General features: G+C 37.8%; 1 protein-coding gene across 6 annotated transcripts in view; it reads right to left on the reverse strand.

The window, feature by feature from the left end:
* Positions 1–23,606, reverse strand: part of GABRB2 (gamma-aminobutyric acid type A receptor subunit beta2) — a 156,407-nt gene that overhangs the window by 58,476 nt on the left and 74,325 nt on the right. For all 6 annotated transcript variants that reach the window (XM_069028963.1, XM_069028962.1, XM_069028961.1 and 3 more), the window contains one exon: positions 12,403–12,485. In XM_069028963.1, coding sequence (XP_068885064.1) covers positions 12,403–12,485 — 83 coding nt within the window. The remainder of the gene's footprint in view (positions 1–12,402; positions 12,486–23,606) is intronic.

Raw genomic sequence — 23,606 nt, forward strand, 5'->3', positions numbered from 1 at the left:
CACTAATGTTACTCTTTATATTACTCATGTTTAGTCTGCAAAGAAAAGAAGATAGAGAGGGACCATAGGTAAAATGAAAAAATCTATTGTGCTCTTTGCCCCTTTACAGAATTTTCCTTAGATTTCCCCAGGTTACAAGCATTCAGACACAAAAAAAGCCCAAAGGAATGAAATTATAATCCACAAGCAAAAATGTAACTTACCAGCATTTCAGTATCACTCATGTTGTCTGTGTATCATTTTGGTGCAGATCATTCTTCCAGAAGTCAGCTGTTGAAGGGCTGATTGTTCCAGGCTGTGCTCAGAAGAAACAAACTCTTGGCTCCTTGGAGTCCGCTGATTTTCACCGGTCGGCTGCCACACAGTCAGATTCAGGTGCCTGCTGTGCTTTTATGAAACTTGTTCCCTTAGCATCCACAATAGGTATGGTTACCTTGAATAAAGCTGTGTCTGATATTGGACAAATATTCACTTCTAACGTTTGTTGACTGTCAAGTAACTGTTTAAGAAAACCGACTAAAAAGTGGTGATTTTACCAGGAAACTGATGTGTAAGTTTATGCAAAATCCACCAAATATTCAAATAATCAACTTTCACACATCAGTAAAGTGCCTGGATTCAGCAGAGTACTTGACTACATCCATGCAATTGCACACTCCTACTGTTACAAGGAGTTGTTTCCAATGTCGCACAGTACCAGCTCACATCATGTCAGAGTGGAAAGGTGTGTTCTTACACATAGAGCCAAATACTGACTCTCAAATTGTTTTGTTATATTATCCTGTTTTTATGTGAAATTAGTGGCTGGGCTGAGGTAACATCTCGAATTCTGGCTGCAGTGACACATCAATCACAAGATGAGACAGGCTTGTATGAGAGCAAATGCACATAGCAGATTGCTCTGCAGCTGAGGAGTAGAAGTATGACATACCACAAGTTCCAAATCTCTGCACTTCCAATACATTCCTGCAAAACTGACCAATTATATTTGTGCTCTGTACCCAATAAAGACAACTTGTATGTTGCACAGTCACAGAATATAGAGATTTTCCTTTTAAATGCATGTAACAATGAAGATGTTACTGAGCCAAACATCATTATCTGTTGGTGTGACCCAGCCCACTGTGGGGCTGGGGCAGCGTGATGCCAGTCAATCTCAGCCCATCCCCTGGATCGAGTTTCCCAAAGAGGCAGACTCAGAGTGTGGGTCGAGGGGCGGCTCAGAAGCCTAAGCTGCACCCCCCCTGGGCGGCGCCCGGGTCCAAGCCACCACCCCCGGTTCGGGAAAATTCTCGGTTACTCCGTTGTTCACTGGTTCTCTGTTATAACTCCCGCCTCTCGGTTTCCCCCAGTGGTTCTTGTTAAATTGCATCCTCCCCCTGGCTTGTAACTCATTGGTTGTTTTCCCCTTTCACCGCAGTTTTCAAATTGCCTATAAAACTGAGGATGAGCCTCGGAGCAGGATCCCATCAATCCCATCGCGTTCCATCCCTTCCGAGCTCGTTCGGGTTGCGAGGCTTCTAGCAATAAACCTGTTAGAAGCCAGACCAGAACAGCCTCTCTCTTCCTTTGTCTCCGAGCTAACGTGAGCCGATCCCGTTGGCTCCTGCCGCGTTTCCATCTGCAAAGAAGCCAGCTAGCTAGCTCAGCCAGCAGCACTTTTCCTGATGCTGAAGTCGCTTCTGCGATGCACAGAAGAACGCAGCTGGACTCATTCTGACCTGGGGCACGCCAGAGCTCATGCCTCGAGCACCAAGAACTGCGTTAATTGTCAAGGGGAAAAGAACCCTCTTTCTGAGAGTTTTTAAACCATAACAAGCAGTGACAGAGACACTTCAGTCTATATAATGGGAATAGTACCTGTGTAACTGAACAACGATATATGGAACAGATTATACCACACCAGATCATACATTGAAGAAAACCTGTATAGTTTGACTTTGTTAAATTACAGGGCTACTTGTATAACATACTGATTTATTCAGAGCATTGTCATGGTATTGTCATTCTGTTACACGACTTACAACTTTTTCACAATGCAGGTCATGGAGCACTTAGTTTCTATTTCAGATCAGTAATGGTAAATACTTATTCCTGATTCTGTGAGGCAGATGTAGCATCCCAGGACAGGATAAATTAGATAGAAAGCTTCCATTAAATTTCTTCACTGTTATGGTCAGGAACAACCAACCTGGAACAGGTTGTCTTGGGAGGTTTTCTAGACCAGACTGGACAAAGCCCTGAGCAACTTGGTCTGACCACAGAGCTGACCATTTTTAAAATAGATTAGACTAAGGACTTCCTGAGGACCCTTCCATCCTGAATTATTCCTGAAGTATACCTTGAAATATAAGTACATGATTAATCTACTTAGTGACTTCTCTTTCCTCATGTAAAAAGCAACAGTGAAAAAAACACACCTGAAGTATCACATAAGAAAAATAGGGGCAAAATAAACCCCAGCTTTTATAAATACAACATAAATGATAAAGAGTATAATCTTTATTTCTCTCGACTACTTAGACATCCTTTCCTTTATAAATGTTCATTCACAAAACATGTTTGAGGCTCCTTGGTGTAATAACAGCATTATTCATGTTTTATTTTTACTCAGAACAAATGCATATCATGAGAAAGTTAGAATTTTTCATACATAAAAGGTATCTTGAATTTCCATCCAAATAATTTTGGACAGTGTGTCAAAAACACAGTGGATACTCTGAGTGGCATAGGTATCACATATTTCTAAAACTACGATAGTTTCCCTGTGTAGACCTGCACACCAATGCAACATCTTAGCAAATTTGCAGTAGCACTTTCCCACATCAACTACAGTGGTTTCAGACTGATGGAAGATAGAAGAATGAGCCAGAGGATAATTCCCCTAGCACTGCCAAAAGTTGGATAATATAAGGCTGAATTCTTTTTAAATGAATGATTACTGCCATAAGCAATACTAACTTTGACTTCAATATATAAACTTAAGACATAGGAAAATGGGACTGCATCCAGTGGGAGAAAGTAGCTTGCACTTGCTAAATATGGGTGGAATTTGATCAGCCTGACTACCAGTACCAAGTAACATGAGCAACTGAAAACAGAATTAACTTGTTTCACAACGCTCTCATCATTAGCAAGGTGTGATCAAGGGATGAAAAGATTGTAATTTTTAACATTGCCAATGCTGCTTCGAATTCAATTTCTTCTCTGTTATTCCACCAAAGTAAAATAATGTTTCCTAGGCTTGTCTTCTTGAAAGGCCAACACTTCTTCAACCCAAATTTAATGTCATAATCAAAACTAAAGATGATCTTATTATTCACTCTAGCTTCTACTTGCTGAAACAAAACCAATGAAATTCTTTTCCTGTTCAGTGACCAATGATGCAATATTTTGCATTTGAGCATCAGTAAGAAAAAGTAAAGAAAACTTGGAGTTTGGAAAAAAATGAAACTAAATCACCCAAACAAAAAAACTCCAACCCTGCTGGAGAATACAGATATTTCTTTTCTTTAACAAAAGCCACTGAGGAGAGTTAAGCTCATATTTGAGAGATGAATCTTCAATTCCTATTCTAGAAATTTAGGCCAAATGGACCAGCATCAGTGACCCAAATACAGGGCACACTCACCAGTCTGGTCATTTGGCTTGCTCCTAAAGCAGCAAATTGAATTCTTTTTAGAGATGGAGCTTAATGAGCCTTGCTACATCTCGCCCCAGTCCAACTGCGGTCCATGGGGAAAGAGGGGACACTTTGCCAGGGTAGGGTAATAGTTGATCCCGTTTTCTTTGTTGCTGTTGTTTTGTAAACAGGCCAAAATGGCTTGCCAAATTTCATCTGAATCCACAGTTTTGCAGTGACTCAAATATTGATTTTCTCATCTTTCTCCCGCTTAATTAATTCAGCATTAGCTGAACAGCATTAGCAAGAGCACTAGCATTAACTGTTTGAGTTGCTATCAGTGACCAAGGGCAAATAGAGATCAGACTGACAACAGTCTCAAACAAGTGCCCTCCTGCCCCTGGATGCTTTGAAAACTCATCTAAAAAAATTATATTAATTCTTTAATGTAATTGATGAACAAAAGACAACTGTAGTTATATATTGGGAAAAAACCTCTTATCTTAGGAAATAAAATGATTGTAGAAACATATTTCACTTCTTTTCCCAAGTATGTAATCACTGTGTGATAGTCACAGTTTGCATCGTCTTCTAAAGCAAAAGACCTGAGATCAAGGGATTCCAGCACATGATAAATATTACTATTTCATAAAAGCTGTAGCATGTTGAAGAAACTATTTCATTTTGAAAAAGATAACAGACTGCTTGAGTAACCTGATACCATGGAGAATAAGCCATTATTAGCTTTCAGTACCACTTCTGTCCCTTACAATGAAGAACCTAACCACACGTGCACTCCAAAGAAAATAAAAAAAAAGGTATAATCTCAGATCATACACTACACCCTGCTAAGGTATGTAACAATATCACATAACTTTTCCAATAGCACTTATAATTACTTATTTTTCTTGAAGAAGTCACCAGTTACAAGGCATTTGAAAAGAATACCAGACCTGCTGAAAAAAATTTGCCTAAAATATAACATTTTATAACTGAGATTCTAAAAATTAAAACAAAAAACGGTGAACATTTATCTTGTAAAATTCATACCTTCTCAAAACAGGACTATAAAGTGCTAACTCATCAGCTTTCCATACTTCTACATAATTTATTGGATATAAGATTATCAGCTTTTGTTAGAAGTATTTTCTTTTCTTTTGGAAAATATCTTTCTGCACCATCAGAGATTCCTTCCTGGACATGTAATTTTTTCCCCCCAAACCTTAGCAAATATATTTGATACATTCTGAATATGGACTTTTTGAAAAGGGCCCTTTTCATTTCCAATAATCCCTTGATAAAACACAGGGTTATTTGTAATAAAGAAAATTTTACTCTTGTTCAAACTGAATCTAAAAGGCTAAATGCATTAAAAGTTTTAAAACCATTCATATTTTGTTTCTGTGTCTTTATGATTGTAGCAGGTTGGGTTTGTAACCAGGCAGAAACAGCAATTTAGTGTAGTGCTTTGGCCCAAAATACTCATTACTGCTTATCTTCTGTGAGATAAGAATTAGGAGAAACACAAAGCAGGCACCAAACTTGAAAGAATATAAAGAAGTTTATTAACAGACCTAAAAGAAGGAAAAAAAAATTATACCACCTTCAGAACTCTCCTCCCCCCCACCTTCCTCCCTTCTCCCACTGACAATGTAAAAAGACAGCCCTTAAGATGTTCAGTCTGTTTACCACTTCCACAATAACCTTGTTCAGTCCATTTAGAAAGAGAAGTCTCTTCTTGCTCGTGCTATGAAAACATTATCACAATGAGACAGCCGCCCACTTCCAAATATTGTTTAGTCCATTTAGGAAGAGGTCTCTCTGCTGGCATGTGAGTCCCTTCCCCCGACTTGCAGCTTTTCCTGCAACTGCTTTCGAGGGTCCACTCTTGAAGTTTTTTGGGGTACAATTTTAAGGTTGAGCCATTCAGAAACAAAAGTTCTCTTCACCCATCTCTGGGAGCATTTCATCTCTAAGAACAGAGGCCCTTCTCCTTCCCTGGGAGCAAAGGGTCTTCCTCATCTTCATCGTTAGGACTATAGGACTATCTCTGGGAGCATCTCTAGGAACTGAGGTTTTCTCCTTTCCCATTTGGAGCAAAAGTCCTCATCTGCTCCATCTCTCCCTGTCCAAACTTCTCATGAAATTACAGCTGCGTCAGCATCTGCCTATCTCAGCGCAGGTGCTTTTGCTTACGAGTTGAACACTCCACCCCCCATATCTTCATGAAGTTACAACGGGATACTCTGATATATCATAGCTTTACAACAGACTTTCAGCTTTAAGCATCTCCTCTTTCTCTTCCCTCAGGTTTTCAGCTCTTCACAGCAATAAAAGGGTTAATCTCACCTCGGCCTTGTAGCTGTGTGGCTTATTGCTGATGGTCACTTGACCTCTGCCGGACAGCAGTGCCACTTTTGCTGAAATCTTGGCTGCAGTGGAGGGGGGGGGGAACCGAGCCACTCTGGCTGCCCACAGCCCTGCTGGGGGTGGTCATCCTGGAGCCGTGTCCCGGCCTGAGCAGGGCCTGGGCCAGGCCCACTGGCCCCTGCTCGGGCCCCACAGCCACCTGTCCCAGCACCGGAAACAAGAGAGAGCTTGGGGGGGAGTTTGTCTACTCTTAAGTGTGTATCACAGAGGCAGTCACAATTTTAAGTGGCTTAAAGAATTGTCCATATTCAAACTGGCCAGCTGATAGGTTCTGTCAAGTCATAGAGAAAGCTGTAGGAAGAACATCACTTCTGAGACTTAGCTTGCTAACCTATGACAATGATTATATATGTTTTCCATATTCAACTCTAGAATGATAAAACATAATAAAAAAAAGCACTTAAAATTATGAATTTTTTGTGGAAATATATGTTGCTGGTACGGTCTGGGCTGATAGGCACAGATTAGATATTTGTGCACTGCATTCCCTTTTAGATTTAACTCCAGGTAGCTTGAAAGCATTAAGAGTCTGTTGCAGAACTCATGCACAATTCTTTCTTCATTTGCAAACAATATATCACCTTGTTTGTGCTATGAGAGCTCCCAGGATGCAGAGGCTGCTGCAAAGATGTACTGAGATACAATGAAAAAAGGAAAATACTTCCCTCTTGCATACCCGTAATATATCTCAGGTGTTATTTGAACTCCAGTCTGAAAGCCCAACCAAAGTCCCCAGCTGTGTTATGAAAACCTTACAAACACTGATTCACTTGTACACAGCCCACCCTGATCATATGCACTGATGGTGAGTCTAAATTTCCTTCCCCTCTTCAGACTACCGAGAAAAAGCATCTGCTGCTGGGGATTATTTTAGCTTTTCCTGAATCATCTGTCTCCACACTAAAGAGGAGTCAAGGATTTCCTGTTCATTTTCAGTGAACTTATGCCACTGAAATGATACCTTTTCTCTTAGCATATTTGAGATGAAATTACTGAGGACAAATAAAAAACAAAGTACCTGTCCCAAGTAAGCCACACTTAAAGCTGATGGTTCCCAAATGGCAATGGACATAGGGGGAATTCATCACTGTTTCCTAAACAACCATGTTTCTTCTGCAAATGCAGTGCTGTACAGGTTGAATTTGCACAGAATCCAAATCTGAACATGGAGAGGATGAACAAGATGAAAAAGGTGTGCTTTGACAAGACCACCTTCTGCTGATAAAGGAATATCCTCTCTGCAAGGGCCATGATGCAAAAAGACTCAGCAGAAGAGAGAGAGGGGATGGAATACACATTAAGTTTGATAAAAGGAAGAAAAAAAAAATTAACAGCTTTTAAAAGTCTAGCTGTCAGTGGCCCAAGAGTCATGTGCAGTTGTTGAAAGTGACGTGTTCCCACGGTATCCTCATAAACTGAACACCCCACTCCTGGGGATTGGCAGTTTCTTGCCTGCCATCAAACACATTCGCCTCTAACCCAGAAAAGCCTTGCCTGGTCAGCTCCTGGAGTTCTACCATTTGTCCCATGTGACCTGATTACAGCCTTGATCGATGGCCTGAGCAGCCATCTGCAAAGTACTCAAAGCTTCAGCAAAAGGCTGCTTTAATTTCTTTTCAGCGCCTTAAAAGTACTGGTAAAGTCACCTTGAGCACACAAAGATGACTTCTCTTTCTCTTGTTGATGAGCTTTCGAAGGTTATCTGATTAGAAAGTGTTTGGTACTGGGCTGCACTGCCACGGGGAGAAATGATACTCTTTTGACTCTGTTTCTGGCTTTTTTCAGATTCTCTTACTGAATGGAAGTTTTTAACCTAGTGCGCTTCTCTGGTGGTTTTGTCATGAAGGAGAAAAAAAAATCTAGCGATTTCTGCTCCAAACACCCCAGGCTTTCACATATATCAAATGTCCTGCAAACAATTATTTCTCATTCATCAGCAAAGCAGTTCCCCTGCCTGTCTGTGAGTACTTTTCCCTGGACAGTATAGCTGCACGGGGAGCTCCCTGTCCACTAAGGCTTCCGACAGCAGGGCTTTGGTGTGCTTCTTTAATGCCACATCTTTAATACACTATGGAAAGTGTTTCTGAGGATATGCTTCTGAGAAGAAACTTGGTGCATTTTTATTTGTTCCACAGCAACAAAGAAATGGAAAAAACAACTCCAAAAAAATCCTCTGTCACAAGGCAGATTCTGAATTTTACCTCTGTATAACATAAATATAGCTAGGCCAAACACATGAAACAAGAGAAGAAGGAATTGAAGTAAATTTTTGTCTTTATGTGGCACCGCATAATTGAAATGGACAAAGGTCCAGATATACCAGATGAATCTTGAATAGCTGCATTTAAAAATATTCAAAAGAATCACAATAATTTGTTATGCTAGAGGATGTGCAATATATTTTATTAGTTTATAGGAATATGAAGTATTCATCAAACTCCCTCGTACTTCTTATTGCCTTTGAGCTCTCACTAGTCTTATGGTTGATTAGCTGAGACATTCCTTTCAACAGTTACAATTCCAGAGAGGCAGGAAACAGCAGAGAAATAAAATTATTCTCAAGAATCATCAGAAACTCAGCAATACAAACTGCAGTGGCAGAGGTAGGGTGCAGAACAGAGAGGTATTCACTGAGTCAAGTCAATATTCAGCTAAAAAGGAAAAAGCACTCTGTTGCCTGCAAGTTGGGAAACTAAAAAATGACTATATAGGAAAATTGATTTCCCTCTGGTATTACAACCCTGTTGTTCAGTATGTTGGAGAATAACAAAAGAAAGGGAGAAGAATAGCTCAGAGTAGACCCCCTTGGACATGACAGCCCACAGTTTTAAAAGCATCTTAGCAAAACTGAACATTCAACAAGCTTCTGCCTTTAAAGGACCTCAGAGTGTAGCTAGTTATACATGGAAAAAAACCCAGGATTTCATTTCTCAAAACTGATACTCTCTGAACTAATGGGCAATAGTCCTCTCTTACACTTTCAGCATCTCACTAGGACTGTCCTAGACTGAAATAGGAAAAATGCTGTCTATTGTATCTTAATAGATGATAATCACCCCATCTATGTAATGTTTTATATTTTATATACAACCCTTTTCCACGAGAATTTCTACTTTGCAAATTAATCTACACTTATGCAAATCTAGGTTAACAAAAACTTTATATTGGCGAAAATTTCAGTAAACACTATGACGTGAAAAAAACAGAAGCTCAGGGATTTAAGAAGGCATTCAACTCTGGCATCAGTAAGAGGATGAGGGGAGGAAAGGAAGGAGGAAGCAGAGAAAGAATGGAAGGACTTCAGAGACATTAACATGCATTGAAATGGAATAAAAGTCTCTCATTACAACTCAAATGACCTGACTTGACAATAACTCCTTTTTTAAACAAAGTATATCTGAACTGGATTTCTCAGAAGTATTTGGTATAAGACTAACTAAGAAAAGACAATATAGATATGTAAAAGGTATGTAGGAAATTGTACTGCACTGAAAGGTCATGTTTAATACAGAGAATGACTATAAGCAAAGCTCTTTCTTCTTGACATTAATATTCTTTAGTATTTGTGTGTTAATGAAATTTCTAATGAAACAAAATCTGCAGGCTTTGTTAAGACCAGGGATGATCAGAACAAATGTAACAAGACCTGGATAACCTTGAGGACTGCAGCAATATTAAGAACATTGATTGATGTAAACAGTGTTATGAAATGCCAAGTCATGTTAGCACTATGCAAAAAAATTCTTTGAAAAACTATAAAGAAGCCACTGCTGGAAAATGAGTGAGGAAGGGAAAGACCTTACTGTACTGTTGCAGAAAAGACTCTCACCTGTAATATTCAGAAAGCAGAGAAGCAGAAAAGCAGAGATGGCTCTTTGAAGAAGGGCAGGATTAATGCCATACCATAATATGGATTTCATCTGGGACACTGTTTAAGATATTAGTTATTCCTAATGAAGAACTAATGCCCGTTCTGCATTTCTCTTAACACAATCCTGCATGAGAAAGCTAAAAAAGACTGAAATATTCAGTTTCATGAAATGAATTCTATGAGAAACTATGAGTGTTTTCATCAAATGTGTTATGAAGGTCCCAGGAAAGCTAGGGAAGACACCGAATTAAAAAAAAAATTGTAGGCCCAAGCAGTGAGTATTAATTTCACACCTTCATAGGGAAGAAAACACTTGGGATAGAATTTATTGAATACCTAATCACTACAAGAAAGCAGTGGTGAAACAGGCATCCAACAGGATCAGTAGGGCAAGAAACCAATCTTATTCAGGCATGCAGCTTAACCACTTTTTAGAAGTGATTATGACTCCAGCACCTGCATTGAATGACTCGGAAAGTTACTTTCAATTTTATTCACCCTGCCCATCTACCTACCAGCACTTTTGCCTGAAGTGATTCACGAAGAGTAGACAAGACAGGTTTTCGTCAGGACAGGATGATGTTTATGAAGACCAATCAGCGTGATTGTGCTTCAAAACACAGTTCAAGTGTTACTCTATCCACATTCTTTAGTGGACTTTATTATTGCCATGAAAGATAGGCTGGCTACATGCAGTATCCTGATTTAAATTCATTTTACCTTTGCGATGCTGCAATAGAGCTCACAAATTCACAAATGACCTCTGTTCCAGGCATCCCAACTTCTATGGTAAATTCAACACCAACACTTTCTATGATATAACGAGCATCAAGTTTTCATACCAAGTGGAACAACAATTTGAGAGCTCAATACCTCGGTGTTTAGGATTGTTTCTTGAAAGATAAGTGATCTGCACCAAACCTCCACTCCAAACCAGATGAAAGGGAAATTTCAATTTACAAGTCCCACATTCTAAGTCTGAATGAGAAAAAGTGCTCTCACTGAAAAGTAGAGACATAACTTAATTTTCTGCTTTTCATAAGGACTGACCTGGCAGGTATTTCCTGTGAATACTTTCCAGAGTGGGTTGTGAAAGGATGAAAGATGCAATATCTAGTTTGTGAATCCCAGTAAGACTTTGTCATCTTAGCAATGCAGAGAGATGGCAAGACCATGTTGGCCATTTAAACAATGTTGTAAACAGAGAGAAAGGATTTCCTTTGATTCTCCAGCTTCCCACCTGACACACACAATTGGAAAATAGAAAAATACGAGGTCCTTGCTACGAGAACAATTAAAAGACACTGTTATAGCAAAAACTTTCTCAATAAAAATCTCTGTAAGCCTGAATTATGCCAATAGTTTTCTCACACATTACAATCAGCTTATATATATGCCACCTATATACTGGTTGTATAATAGCTGGCTGCAGGTATGGCATTCTGAATCAAATGCTATCAATGGAAATTCTATACTGAGCTACAAAATGATCCCAAACAAACTAGATTTTATCCACTCTCAGAGCAAAGTCCATCACTACATTTGCTGCTTGTGAATATCAGTATACAGAATTTTAACTATAGTATCACTCGGCTTACTTATGCATGGAAATTATTTCAGGCAACAGTGTCACAAGAATTTTAGCATATATGTAAATTCCAGTAAAATGAATGAAATTTGGACACAAATGTAAAGCATATTCTTAAATGCTTTCTCAAACAGAAGTTCAGCTGTACCAAGTTCTTACCAGACTGGAGAACAAATTAAACATTGAAATCCCACATATTTCATAATACAGAAGTTATTTTAAAAATACACATACTTGTGTCCTGTATATTAAAATGTGACAGTAATCTTAAAAGTGCTGATATAATCTTAATTAGAGTGTCAATGTGCTTGCAGTATTGTCATTATAAAAGTGATCATGAATCTTTTTCAGAGAAAAGAGAGGTTTTACTTCACGAATTTTGTTTATATAAAAAGTTCAATAGACACCAGCCATTAAATCAGTATATATAAACACACTGTTTACATGCATTGAAATTTTAACAGTGGTTAGGAAAAAACCCACAAAACACCTATTTCAAGGACAATTCTAACCTCTTGCCTCCATTTATAAATGGAAACAAGCTGCCACACAGTTCAGCAGTAAAGGAGGATAAAGAACTGATAATAATCCTTGTGCTCCTCACATGAACTCCAACAAGGCATTTGAATGAGACTTTTAAAGCTGTAAATTGTCCATCAAAACACAGAATAACTTTTGCTAATCCTTGTGCCACAAATTACTAATCCATCTGGAAAGCTATTTTTTTCACGTGTTTACAAGGATCTAAACATCATCAGACAGAAAGACAACTGGGTTAGTAGCATGTAAAAAAAAAACCCCAAACAAAACCTGAAAAAAACAGAACCTGACAGAAATAAAACCACTGAAGCAGTTGACCACAGAATAAGTAGGATTTGCAGAAGTACTTACAGCTTTCAATCTCCAGCGTGCAGTTTTGCTCATCCAGTGGATATCTCCTCAGGTCCATCATACAAGCAGCTGTTGTCGTAATTCTGGGAAGGAAAGAGAAGAGTTTGTTAATGTGCCTTGCTCCAATCTTTCCTTGATCACACTTTGTTGAAAGAAGAAACTGTATTTCCACATAAATGATGCTCTGCCTGGTTTGGTTTAATACCATGTCTGCTGCTTGCTTGTAACTATTGCTGTCTCAGGAAGGTTATCCCAGCCTGGTGGTCATGCACAGCTTCCCCTCAACACAAGTATTTTCTGCTATGTGTTAAGTACAGCTGACTGGCCAAAGCACCTGGGGAATCTGCTTCCACACCATTAAAAAAATGAGAGCATTGGACATTGAGAGCAGCATTGTACGAGCTTTCTTCAAGCTGAAAGACTGACCAAATGAATTAGCTCAAATCGTAAAATCCAAGATGATGATCTCCACAATGGGACCAAGATGGACTAGATGGAGTGCCTATAGTATATGCAAAAACTAAGACATTACAGGATCAATGTCTTTCCAAGGCATTAATGAGAGATTAGGTGATCAACACTTTCCTTCTCAAAATTCTGTCTCATGTATGAAGTTTACTACTGGCCTTTCATACTAGCTATTTAGAATATTCAAGAACAGTTTAAAAACTTCTTGTACATTCTTTGTTCTGACAAAAAGACTTCAGAGAACTCTTTCCTTTGATAGATCTTTTCTCCTTGAATACCTAAAAAGTGCTCATTAGTGGCAGAAAATTACAGTTGCCTGGTCAAAAGTCACTCAAAATTCACTAGCAACTATTTCTGCAAGGCACTTAAGAATCTTCGTAAGCATCCTTGCTGTCCTACTGTATTGGTCTCTTGGGGAAAAGGAACATTTTTTGGCACCACGTTCTTTCTTCATTCCATACAGGGGTACTCATAGAATTGTTTTGGAAAACATGTTTTTAATCAGTGTGTGTTATCGGAGATGCTTCACAAGAAAGCTTTTTGGAGTGGTACAAAAGCAAAGGGAAAAGACTCCTTTGGCTCCTCTTAGTGAAAGCCTTCCAGCTTTCAACAAAATCAGACTGCTGAGGAATACATGTGTGTTTCTATGAAATTCAAATGGAGCAAGCAGCAGCACATATTGGTAAAAAAACCTCTTGGCAGTTCATACTTGGTTCCTTATTTTTCAATTTAAAGAAAAATCAAAGAAATTGCCCTGTTCCAGTATCAATGTAAGACTGATTATTTTGGGGCAAACGTCAAGAAAGGTATAGTGAGACCAGAAAAAAATTACAGCTCATGTTTTTTGTTGGGTTATGTTTGGCTTTTTTTGTGGAGAGGTTTGTTGTTCTGATTTCCTCAGTATTTCCATAGCTACCTGTATACTATAGTCAGGAGCTTTACAAGAGTTTCAGTAGTTCACAAAGAAAAAGGCAGAGCACAGACTTACAGCCAAGGTTTAAATGCAGTAAAGAATTGTGGTAAAAGCTAACCTGGTTTACTACTAAGTTTTCTCATAGCTTTTTCTGCACTAAATACTTCCTACGAGAGTCTACCGGATCCAGGGGTTCGACACAGAGACAACCCCCAGCCCTCAGCAAAGTGTCTGTTCACTCTGATGGAGTGTAGAACTCAAAATTCTCACACATTTCTGTAGGATTTTTTGGTGCAACAAAAATGACCAGAGGGGCCAAAGGCTGCAGACAGCTGGGATAAAAGCTCTGTAGGGAACATTATGCCCTACCTCGCCAGAATGTAAAGTGACACGGTAAGGAAAATTATAGGTAGAGCAGAGACTTAATCAAGCCAAAACAGAAGTTTTGAATAATGTATTTAATTCAACTTGCTTGTTCCTTCTTAGTCATAATGCAAATCCACTGAAATAAAATCAGAAGTCTTCCTCTCCTCATACCTCTCTCATATTTTTAGCCTGACTTTTCACATTTATAGTAAAGTAGAAAAAGTTCTTTCATCTTCATAATTATTTAAACAACAAAACTACCTTTGGATAGTTCTTAGTGGTTTGCAATTCATGGTGATTATGTAAGTTAAATTACCAAAGCAAGAGAGTGGAAGAATTACCACCTTGGAATACTTTTAAAGGCAAGAGACATGACCCACACCTTTTCAGACAGAGGAAGAAACAGCAGTTCATTTTAGAAGTTGGGAATACTTGAAACAGGCCCAAAGCCTTTCCCCCAGACCAGAGCTGTTTCAATTTTCACAGAAGGATTAGAAATGTTTTTTATACAGCCTGTACTAGTGCAAAAAAATATAATATTTTATTTTGCATGATGTAACCTTGAGAACAAAGAATGAAAAAGTGAAAGGTTTTAAAAAGACAACACTGTGACTCAAGGCACTGCAGTCATTAGGGATGATACAGAATAACAGGACTCAGAGAAGCACCACATGAAATGAAACACATCACAGAACTGTCTCTCTCATACACTAATCTTTTCATCTGTTGCTAAAGAAAGAGAAACCTTGTGATATTTTATGATTCCTAACAACAAAAATGAGTTTTCATCTTCCTCTTTTATGAGCTGTATTTTGAGTGTAGACTGATGAAGCACAAAAAACAAACCCTGAAGCACCACTAAACTGACTAAATAAAGTATTATGAAGTAGACCTAGAGAAAACTTCATGTGTTAAAACAAACACACTTGTTAATACTGACTTTTAACACTGCAAAAAATCTGTACTACAACTGACTTGCACGGAAAGTAAAGTTTGCCATCAATAATTCAAAATAATTCAGATAAACTATTATTTCTGAGAAAGCTGAAAAATCTGTTCACCTCCAAATCTTTGGGGAGGTTTTGTGATTCAGATAAGAGCTGGAAATTGGCACTACTTCTTTCACATGTGAAGGCCATAAAGAACTTTTTAAACACTTTGAAACTTAAAGTAAGGCAGAATATAATACCTGTATTATAATACTATCCCAGAAGGGCTATTAGTTCTTATGTTTGAGTTCTATGCAGAACAGTTTTTCAAAATCCTATAGACTTTGCTTTTCTGACAAGTTCAAGTGGGATTTGAAATTCAAAATAGCAACTTAAACAGTTCTGACATCACTAGTGAAGAAAAAACAGCACTGGAAGACAGGAGAGCAATGCTAATGACATGTGGGAATGGACAGAATCCAACTCCCTCTTGGAGCTGCAATGGCTTTGCAAAGCTGTGGAGACACACAGAAATGATGAGCAAGATGGTGACAATTTCAGATAGCTCTCCTGAGTACAGTGGTAGTACAAGAACTCTCTAACACCCTTCCCTCCTGTACTAGCTCTAACAGATCATGATCCTATGGAGTCAAAGACAGAGCTGAAGCCCAGGAAAATACAAAGACTAATTCTTTCTCTAAACGTATGCACATATATCCTGTGGAAAGCAGTATAAAATTCTGCTTCAGAAAGCTGACCGACTCCCCATTAGCAACATCAGGAGCAATCCAAAGAGCTCACAAGGACAACAGACTGAATGTCTTCATCAAGGACTTCGTAAGAATTCTCTGTGTGCAGTGACTGGGAGTCAGGAACTCTCTAAATTAGTTACTGACATAATGTACTGCAGCTAAAACCACTGTTCACCTTCACTTCTTGGAAAAAGTCCTCCTGCATGACAGTTGGAAATACCTATGACAGCAGCAGCCAGCAGAACCAATTTCAAATACCTGGAAATTCTGGGAACAAAACATCAGTGGGATAAATCTCTCTCCTGGATGATAATACTGGATTTAAACATATGTCAAGGTTGTTAGACATACTAACAGATCTACTTTTAAATAAAATGAATTTATTGCTAATTAGAGAGTTCACAGAATTTTTCCTCCTTCTGCTTATTCACAGAAAAGCTTCCCTTGTATGATCATAGGGAAAGAGTTGGCTGTAGCAAGCTCCAAACAATAGTGATGTTTCTAAAAATTCAACATTAAATCTAAACTTCAGCTACTGAATCTTTCATCAGCTATAATCTGCCAACTGTAAACAGCATCTAGTTTCTCAGTGTAGTTTTATAGGAAAAAAAGAACAGCTGTTTTATTGATGTTGATGTCTCTATTTGAGATGAAATGATAAGCACATGCTACCCAGAATCTGTAATATGCTCTCTTCTAGCACTACCCCTTCAACATTTCCTGAGTACTCCAATCTAAGTGCCAACAGCTCACTTTTCTTACTCCATTTGGGACTCGTTATCTTGTTATCTACTTGTTATTAACATGTAGATATTTTCCTCTTGTTTCTGTAGTGTGCTTGGACAGTAAGGTGTTCTCTGAAAGCACTAAGTACGTTTGTCAAAGCTGGAAGGCATAACTGTAATACAAGCCAAGATTATGAAGGATATGATACTAAAGCATTATTTAAATGTAATACAAGAGAGAAAAAAACTTCTGTAACAGATAAAACACAGGGATTCAGAACCCACACAGAAACTTCGACCTCGTAAAGTTTTGTTGTTGCTGAGATTGCTGGTAAAAGAAGCATATCAGATTTTTAAGAGGAAACTAAAATCTACATGCCTCTGATCTTTCTTGGGAAGATGTTCTGCATTTCTCTGCTGAAGTACAGCCTATTGTGCATCTGCATGCCAGCAGCAAAGAATAATGGCAAACCAGAGAATTTGGCTCCTATTTAATGGTAAAAGAATTCTGTCACAGAAAAATTAGAATTTTGCTGCAGAGTTCTGTTCCATTCCATTTTCTGATATACTGCTATAAATGTAGCTCTATAAATTGTTCTTTAAGTGAGATAGCATTTCCTACTATCCTGTCACTATGTCCAATATTCAGCCATAACATCATGTTCATAATTTAAATCCTTGCAAAAAGCACAGATCACTCTGCAGTAAAATCTTCTGCTACAATAACCTCAGCTTTTGACTGAATTTATTCAAACCTTTCTCTGAAGTAATATGTTCTTCTCTAGAAAATAACACCTATATAACATGGCAGAAGTGCTCAGAGGAGCACTTCATAATTTTAATACTTTATCACTGAGAAATGTATCCTTGCCTTGCAGCATTCACTTCACGTCTCCATTTCAAAAGAAATAAATAAAAGGGAGAATGCTAAAATACTACAGGACTTAAAGAAAATGAAACAATATGAACATGGTGAGTAGTATGAAACAAGCAACCTTGGAATAAAGAGTTAGTACATCTCCTCCACTTATCCAGAGTTCCTAGACCTTTTGCTTTACTAACCATCACTGAAAATGTGAAAGTCTTACTATCAAATATTTTGCAAAAAATATTTGTTTCTTATTCTGGTTGGGAAAATTACATTGCTACTTCACTCAAATAATGTCATTATTGAAATAAAAAGTGCATGATTTCACTTTCTTTTGCTTAAAAATTTGTATTGTTACCATCCAAGTCACACTGCCTAAAATAAATCATATATACAAAACACCTTTAAACCAGTTGTTCTGATACTATATCGCATTAAATACAGACTCTCTCAAACTACGGAAGAGAGCTAGAACTTTCCAAGGAGACACATGAATTTGGTGGGTGGGTTTTTAATAATTTCTCACTGCCTAAAATCATTATCTCTAAGGAGTACATTTGACTGTAAATGTACCCCATATTAACAATTTTTACTCCAGGAACATAAAGATACTGGTCCTAATTAACTGAAGACCTGCAGAAAAATTTCTCCACAAAATACGCACTGCTTCAAAGCACTAATTGTGCAGGTAATATTGCTTCTAAAAACACAGAAATAGGGAAGTACAAATTATCATTGGTAAAATAATATGAACTTTGCCTACAGGCTACTTTTACAAGCCTTAACAGAGTGACAACTACAGTAGCCCAATGTCCATCTTTGGAAGAACAGTGTCTTGTTTCACCCCATGACCTGTGTCTGAATGTTCTGTTGCATGGGTCTTAGAAGATAGCAACCCTCTCCTCCAAAACATCTGCAGGAGCCAACCTCCAACAACTGCTGGTTCCTGTAAACTGACTTCCATGGAGATGCCAGTGATGCTGACACAACCTGCACTTCCCTCTGTTAGTGAGGAGCTTGTGTTCTGCATAATGAGCTCACACAGAAACTGCAGTCACTTCATTATGTTTTTAATCCACGGTTTCTGTGTATTTGATTTCTGCGTATTTGATTTCTGCAAAATCCTCCCTTCTCACAAAATACCACCAACTGAGAATATTACCTGTTATTTGTTTGTTCCAGGAAATTGAGTGGAAGGTATTTTCACGGCTCCAGAGGAGAAAAGTTCTACTTGAGTTAAAAATTAATGTGGAAGTCAAAACAATCTTCAGTAAGAAGTTTTATGATTGCAGCTTATTTAGTAATTCTTACAGAAGTGTAATATAAGAGCCCAAAGCTCCCATTCCTCTGGCTTTTGTGAGTCAGAGTAAGACAGCTCTTCCCACAGAAAAAGGCCAACAGAAATAATAAATGTAGGTGGAGTCTTAATAAGCAGAATTACTCTCATATCCAAAAAGATGGGAAAAAGTCAGTAAAAAACCCTATAGCACACACTTGAAATTATTAAGTTTCTTTCAACAACCTTTACAATAAAGCAGTAACCCATAAAATTCTTACAAAACACCAAGACAAAAGTAAAATGAATTCTCCCTGTCCTAAAACAGGAGTCACACTTTAAAAACAATCAAACAAGGAGACAGTTAAGAGTCAGCATGAAGGTGAGCTGTAAGAAGCATAGTAGAATACCAGACACAGGTTATTACTTCCTAACTCAATTTTTATTAGAAACTTTTATGCACACAGACTGGAATGCAAAGACAGTTGCACTGCCTCTGTGTAGGATTTCTATTAGACCATTTACTTTCTAAGCCTTTTCCCCCATTAGACAATCTACTATATACCTTTGCAATTCTAGCAAAAAAGAAAAGCTCAAACATGCAATTGCTTTCTTCTTCATTCTGCTCTGACAGAACTTCACCAGAGCTTGTAATGAAGTGTTTACTCACCTTTTCTTAAGTGTTTACTCACCTTTTCTTAATTTCTTCTTCTATTTTCTATCTATAGACAACCTGACCTTCCGCAAAACGCATCAGAAACTATTTAAGTAGCATGTCAAAGTGATGTGGTACACACAGCCATGGGTGAGCTGCTCACCATGATAGAAGATGAGTAAGAGAAAAATCCTCCTCCAAGTAGATCCGCAACTACATCATTATGTGCTAACACTGGTGCCTTGGAGTTACCACCATTGCCCAGGATGTCTTGAGTGCCCCATTTACTGAAACTTTCTAGAGAGCGTTGCCCTAGGCCACCTCTATCCATGACCAAGTCTTATGCAGATGTAGATTTTTTTTTTTTTCCTGGTTCTGCTTTTCCTGATTTCCAAGAGGATAATGTTCTCCCATTTCTTACTACCTGAACAGGTCTCAAAACAAACCGTCATTCACCAGATACTCAAAAACACAACATGCCAAGTGACCTCTCAAAGTAAGAGCCACGCAGATCTGTGTCGCAGGGAAGCGCATCATGAGCAACCTTATCCATTGCAGCACAGACACCTCACCCACTGCTGCTGTAATGTGCTCTCTACTTGCCACAAAGTGCTATGGCAAAATGCATCTCCTTACCTCTGGTAACACATTCTCTTTCATTCTCTACCGGAGAGGTGAACTGCTATCAAACAGCTGTAGAAAATAATTTTATTTTTTAAAACATTTCCCATGAGAGCTGGAAGCACATGCAGTTGCTAAGCTCATCAGGAGAATGATGTAGCCAAAATTTCCTCTGTCCTCACCTGCCCTCTCCCCTCATGCATCTTGTAGGCTTAAAACAGTGCCACAAGCAAAAAAGAGAATGAGAAACTGTCCGTTTTTGTCCTGCTATTGCACAAGCTGATTAAATCTCCAGTAATCATTCAGTAAAATAACCCAAATATCCTTTTAATTGACTATTGACATGAGATAAATATCTCTGGCTTTGCAAATAAATATTTCAGCTTAGTTCTGATATTTAGGACAGAGTAAGAGACACATACCCAAATACGTAATTTTACCCTACTGACATCCTTTCAAATATCACTGTAATATCACCTGTCAGTAAAGGCAGAACACAAATAACACACATGATCTTTATGCTCCAAAGCATCTGAAGTACAGCCTTCAGACTTCATGTCTACTACACTAATGTATTACGCTACCATTGGCTAGATTAGCACGTTGACACTATTGTCTCAGTTTGCTTTTAATTTCATCAAATGACTATTATTTTTAATTAGTAGGTCATAATGCTTCATCCCCCTGTGGCAATAAGAGGATGGGGGTGGTGAAGTCCATGGGTAGGTTGTGATGTCCACAGCAGATTTTTTAAAGCAAAAATTCTACACTGCATAAAAATGTGTGTGTGTATATATATGTGTATCTCATTGCTACAAGTAAAACAGAAAGTAGCATAAGGGATATTTTGTTTCAGTGACAATGAGACTGTCCATACTACATTTATCTTGCATTTACAACACCAATGCACATAATACTAACTACAAGCATGATTGCATATCCTCAACTGATCAGCATCTCCAGGGGCTGTGTAAAAGCCTTTAAAAGGAAACAATAAGAAACTGGCTTCCCCCCATCTCCTGCCCCTTTCTTTTGACTGCAAGATTCATAACGCAATACTTTAAAACCCACATCTTTCAGGACTCAGAGGAAAATGGGAACCCTGTCTTGAAATACTTAGAAGTGTCTGTCTTCCTATATACAGTGGGTCTCAAAATATATGAAAGCATGTTTTAAAAAGAACAAAAATAGCTTTGAAACACACAGAACAATTCAACTCTGCAGCCATACCAGCAAACACTACTAATTCCATTTTGTGTTCATATTCATCATGAGTGACAAGCAATAGAAATACATTTATAATATATTAATATGTATTTTCATATACATAGTCATAATAATATATATTCACAGTATACTATTGTATACACGTTATGAATATATATATATTCATAATACACACACATATATATACATATCAACACAAATAACACATGCTCCTTAATCATACTTGATGAATGCTCTTTTTGACTTTTAGGGCTTATCCCTGCAGCTGTATTTTCAGGGGGTTTTTTGCAGCCAAATGCCATATTCAATCCCTGCCAAACAGGCTAACAAGGTTGGGTGTCAGTGATTGGGAAGCATGACATCTCACCAAGTTTTTTACCCTTGATTTTACACAAATCTTCATTACTAATAATTCCTGAACTGTACTTCACTACTTCATCACCAAAGTCAATTTTTAGATTTAACACAGAGAACAGGAAGCTGACTGCAGTGTTAATGTCACAAGACCCCAATTAATACCTAGCACTGATCTATAGTTTCATTCCTAAGAATCTTTTTACCATTGTTTTTATCTAATTTTCTTACATCACTGGATTTACTGAGTCCTGTAGCTGTTATAATAAACAATAAAACTGCTGTCAACAAACCTATCATCTTACCCCAAGTGGTTTTGTTTTACTTTTTATTGCAAAAAGTTACCATTATATGACTGCAAAAAAGTAGTAAGTATAATTGGACTGAATTATTCTTTGTTTTTCTACAGCTCTGATGTCAGCAGATCACACACACTGCACACAGATGATTGGCCAGTTTTTAAAACTGTATTTAATTCATGCCCTTAGGAATGTCTACACAGCAGCACCAAGGGCCTATTTCCAGATATTAGAGTGGAACAACTGACATAATACATAACAACCTAGAACATCTCACAGAATTAAAAGAGTCACTGTAAAATTACAGACAAGTCCTCGGGGGAAGGTTTTAACGGCTCTTTTGCAGCAACTGTTATGTCCATAGAGTAGTGATTACTGAACAGTGTTGAGCTTTATCACTTAGGAATGGAAGCATTTTTCCCCAAAACAGGGAGAAATTTAATGGGTCAACAGCACTCCAAGTAGTTAGATATCAAGAATATGGGAAAAAAAATCCAACCAAAGGCCAAAAATACACCTATAATAAAATTTAGTTTTGCTACTGGTGTTAAGGCTGCACCATATAGGTAGTACTTCACACATTCTCTTGCACAAGTACAGAACTGCAAGACCTGTAGATCCAAGTATCTAAGCTCATTACAAGTATCAGATATTGAGACCTCACAAAACGGCAGAGGGGTAGGATAAAGACATTTTTAAGACAGAATTAATAACTTCAGTGTCACAACCTCAATTAAGATTCAAATCTTTTATTCCAATGTGGCCAATTACAGACTACTTTCAACTACTTCTCTCACTTTTTTACTTTCTGTTAGAACTGAACCACTCTTCCTCTCCTGCTTGCCATGATCTGCAGAAAGGCTGACACTGCACTAGTAAGTGGGCAGGAGGCAGTATTAACAAACAAAAAAGTACAAGCAACTCTGTTGCTAATTGCTTTTGAATTGCCTCATTTTGCTTCAGTCATGTTTTTATTTCCAGAAGATTTGTTTTGGTTGTATCAAGGATATCACATAATTTATTCTGTAGAATATACTGTTAATTAATATTTTTTAAAATATGTATTATTTATTTTACTTTAATTGAAGTTCCAGTCCTTATATTTAATCCTACAAGTTACCTAAGCAGATGTCCATGTAGAGAAAGCAGGACACCAAATTCTGCAAAGAGTAAATAAGATGTGACAAAGATGGACAGTACAAATACAGATAGTGGGTATTCCAGAAAAATATTTTGAATTTATAGAAATCACTCACTTAAAATGACTACCAGAATTCTTAAAAATGGTTCCAATTTATTTGATGATTTGTATTAAATTATTATCTATAAAGCACAGATGAAAGAGAAATGTATGTAAATCATCCTATATGTGGACACTAAGAATTAACCCCTAGGGATATAAAGTTCTTTACCCTTCACTTGAGCCCTGTGTGTCCAGAGTGCCAGTGGGACTTCTGCCCTATTATCAGCTGGATTTGAGGCTGTTTAAGCTGTCTTGAAAAAATCACCTGTTTGAATTGTAGTTACATAGCTCAACAAATATTCCCATGTGAACAGTATTTAATTGAGGAAATAAATAAAGATTTAGGAGATATTTTTTAGGCCTAATTCACAGCAAATAGATTTCAAATGACAAATTTCTATTAACATCAAATGACTTTAGGTAAGGCTTCTGCTGAGAGGGGAAAAAAAGACAAGAAAAACACCTACAGATGATTTTTTATATAAAATGCTGTATGGGGAGTCAGGAA

The sequence above is a fragment of the Aphelocoma coerulescens genome, chromosome 13 (genome assembly GCF_041296385.1).
Source record: "Aphelocoma coerulescens isolate FSJ_1873_10779 chromosome 13, UR_Acoe_1.0, whole genome shotgun sequence".
Classification (NCBI taxonomy): domain Eukaryota; kingdom Metazoa; phylum Chordata; class Aves; order Passeriformes; family Corvidae; genus Aphelocoma; species Aphelocoma coerulescens.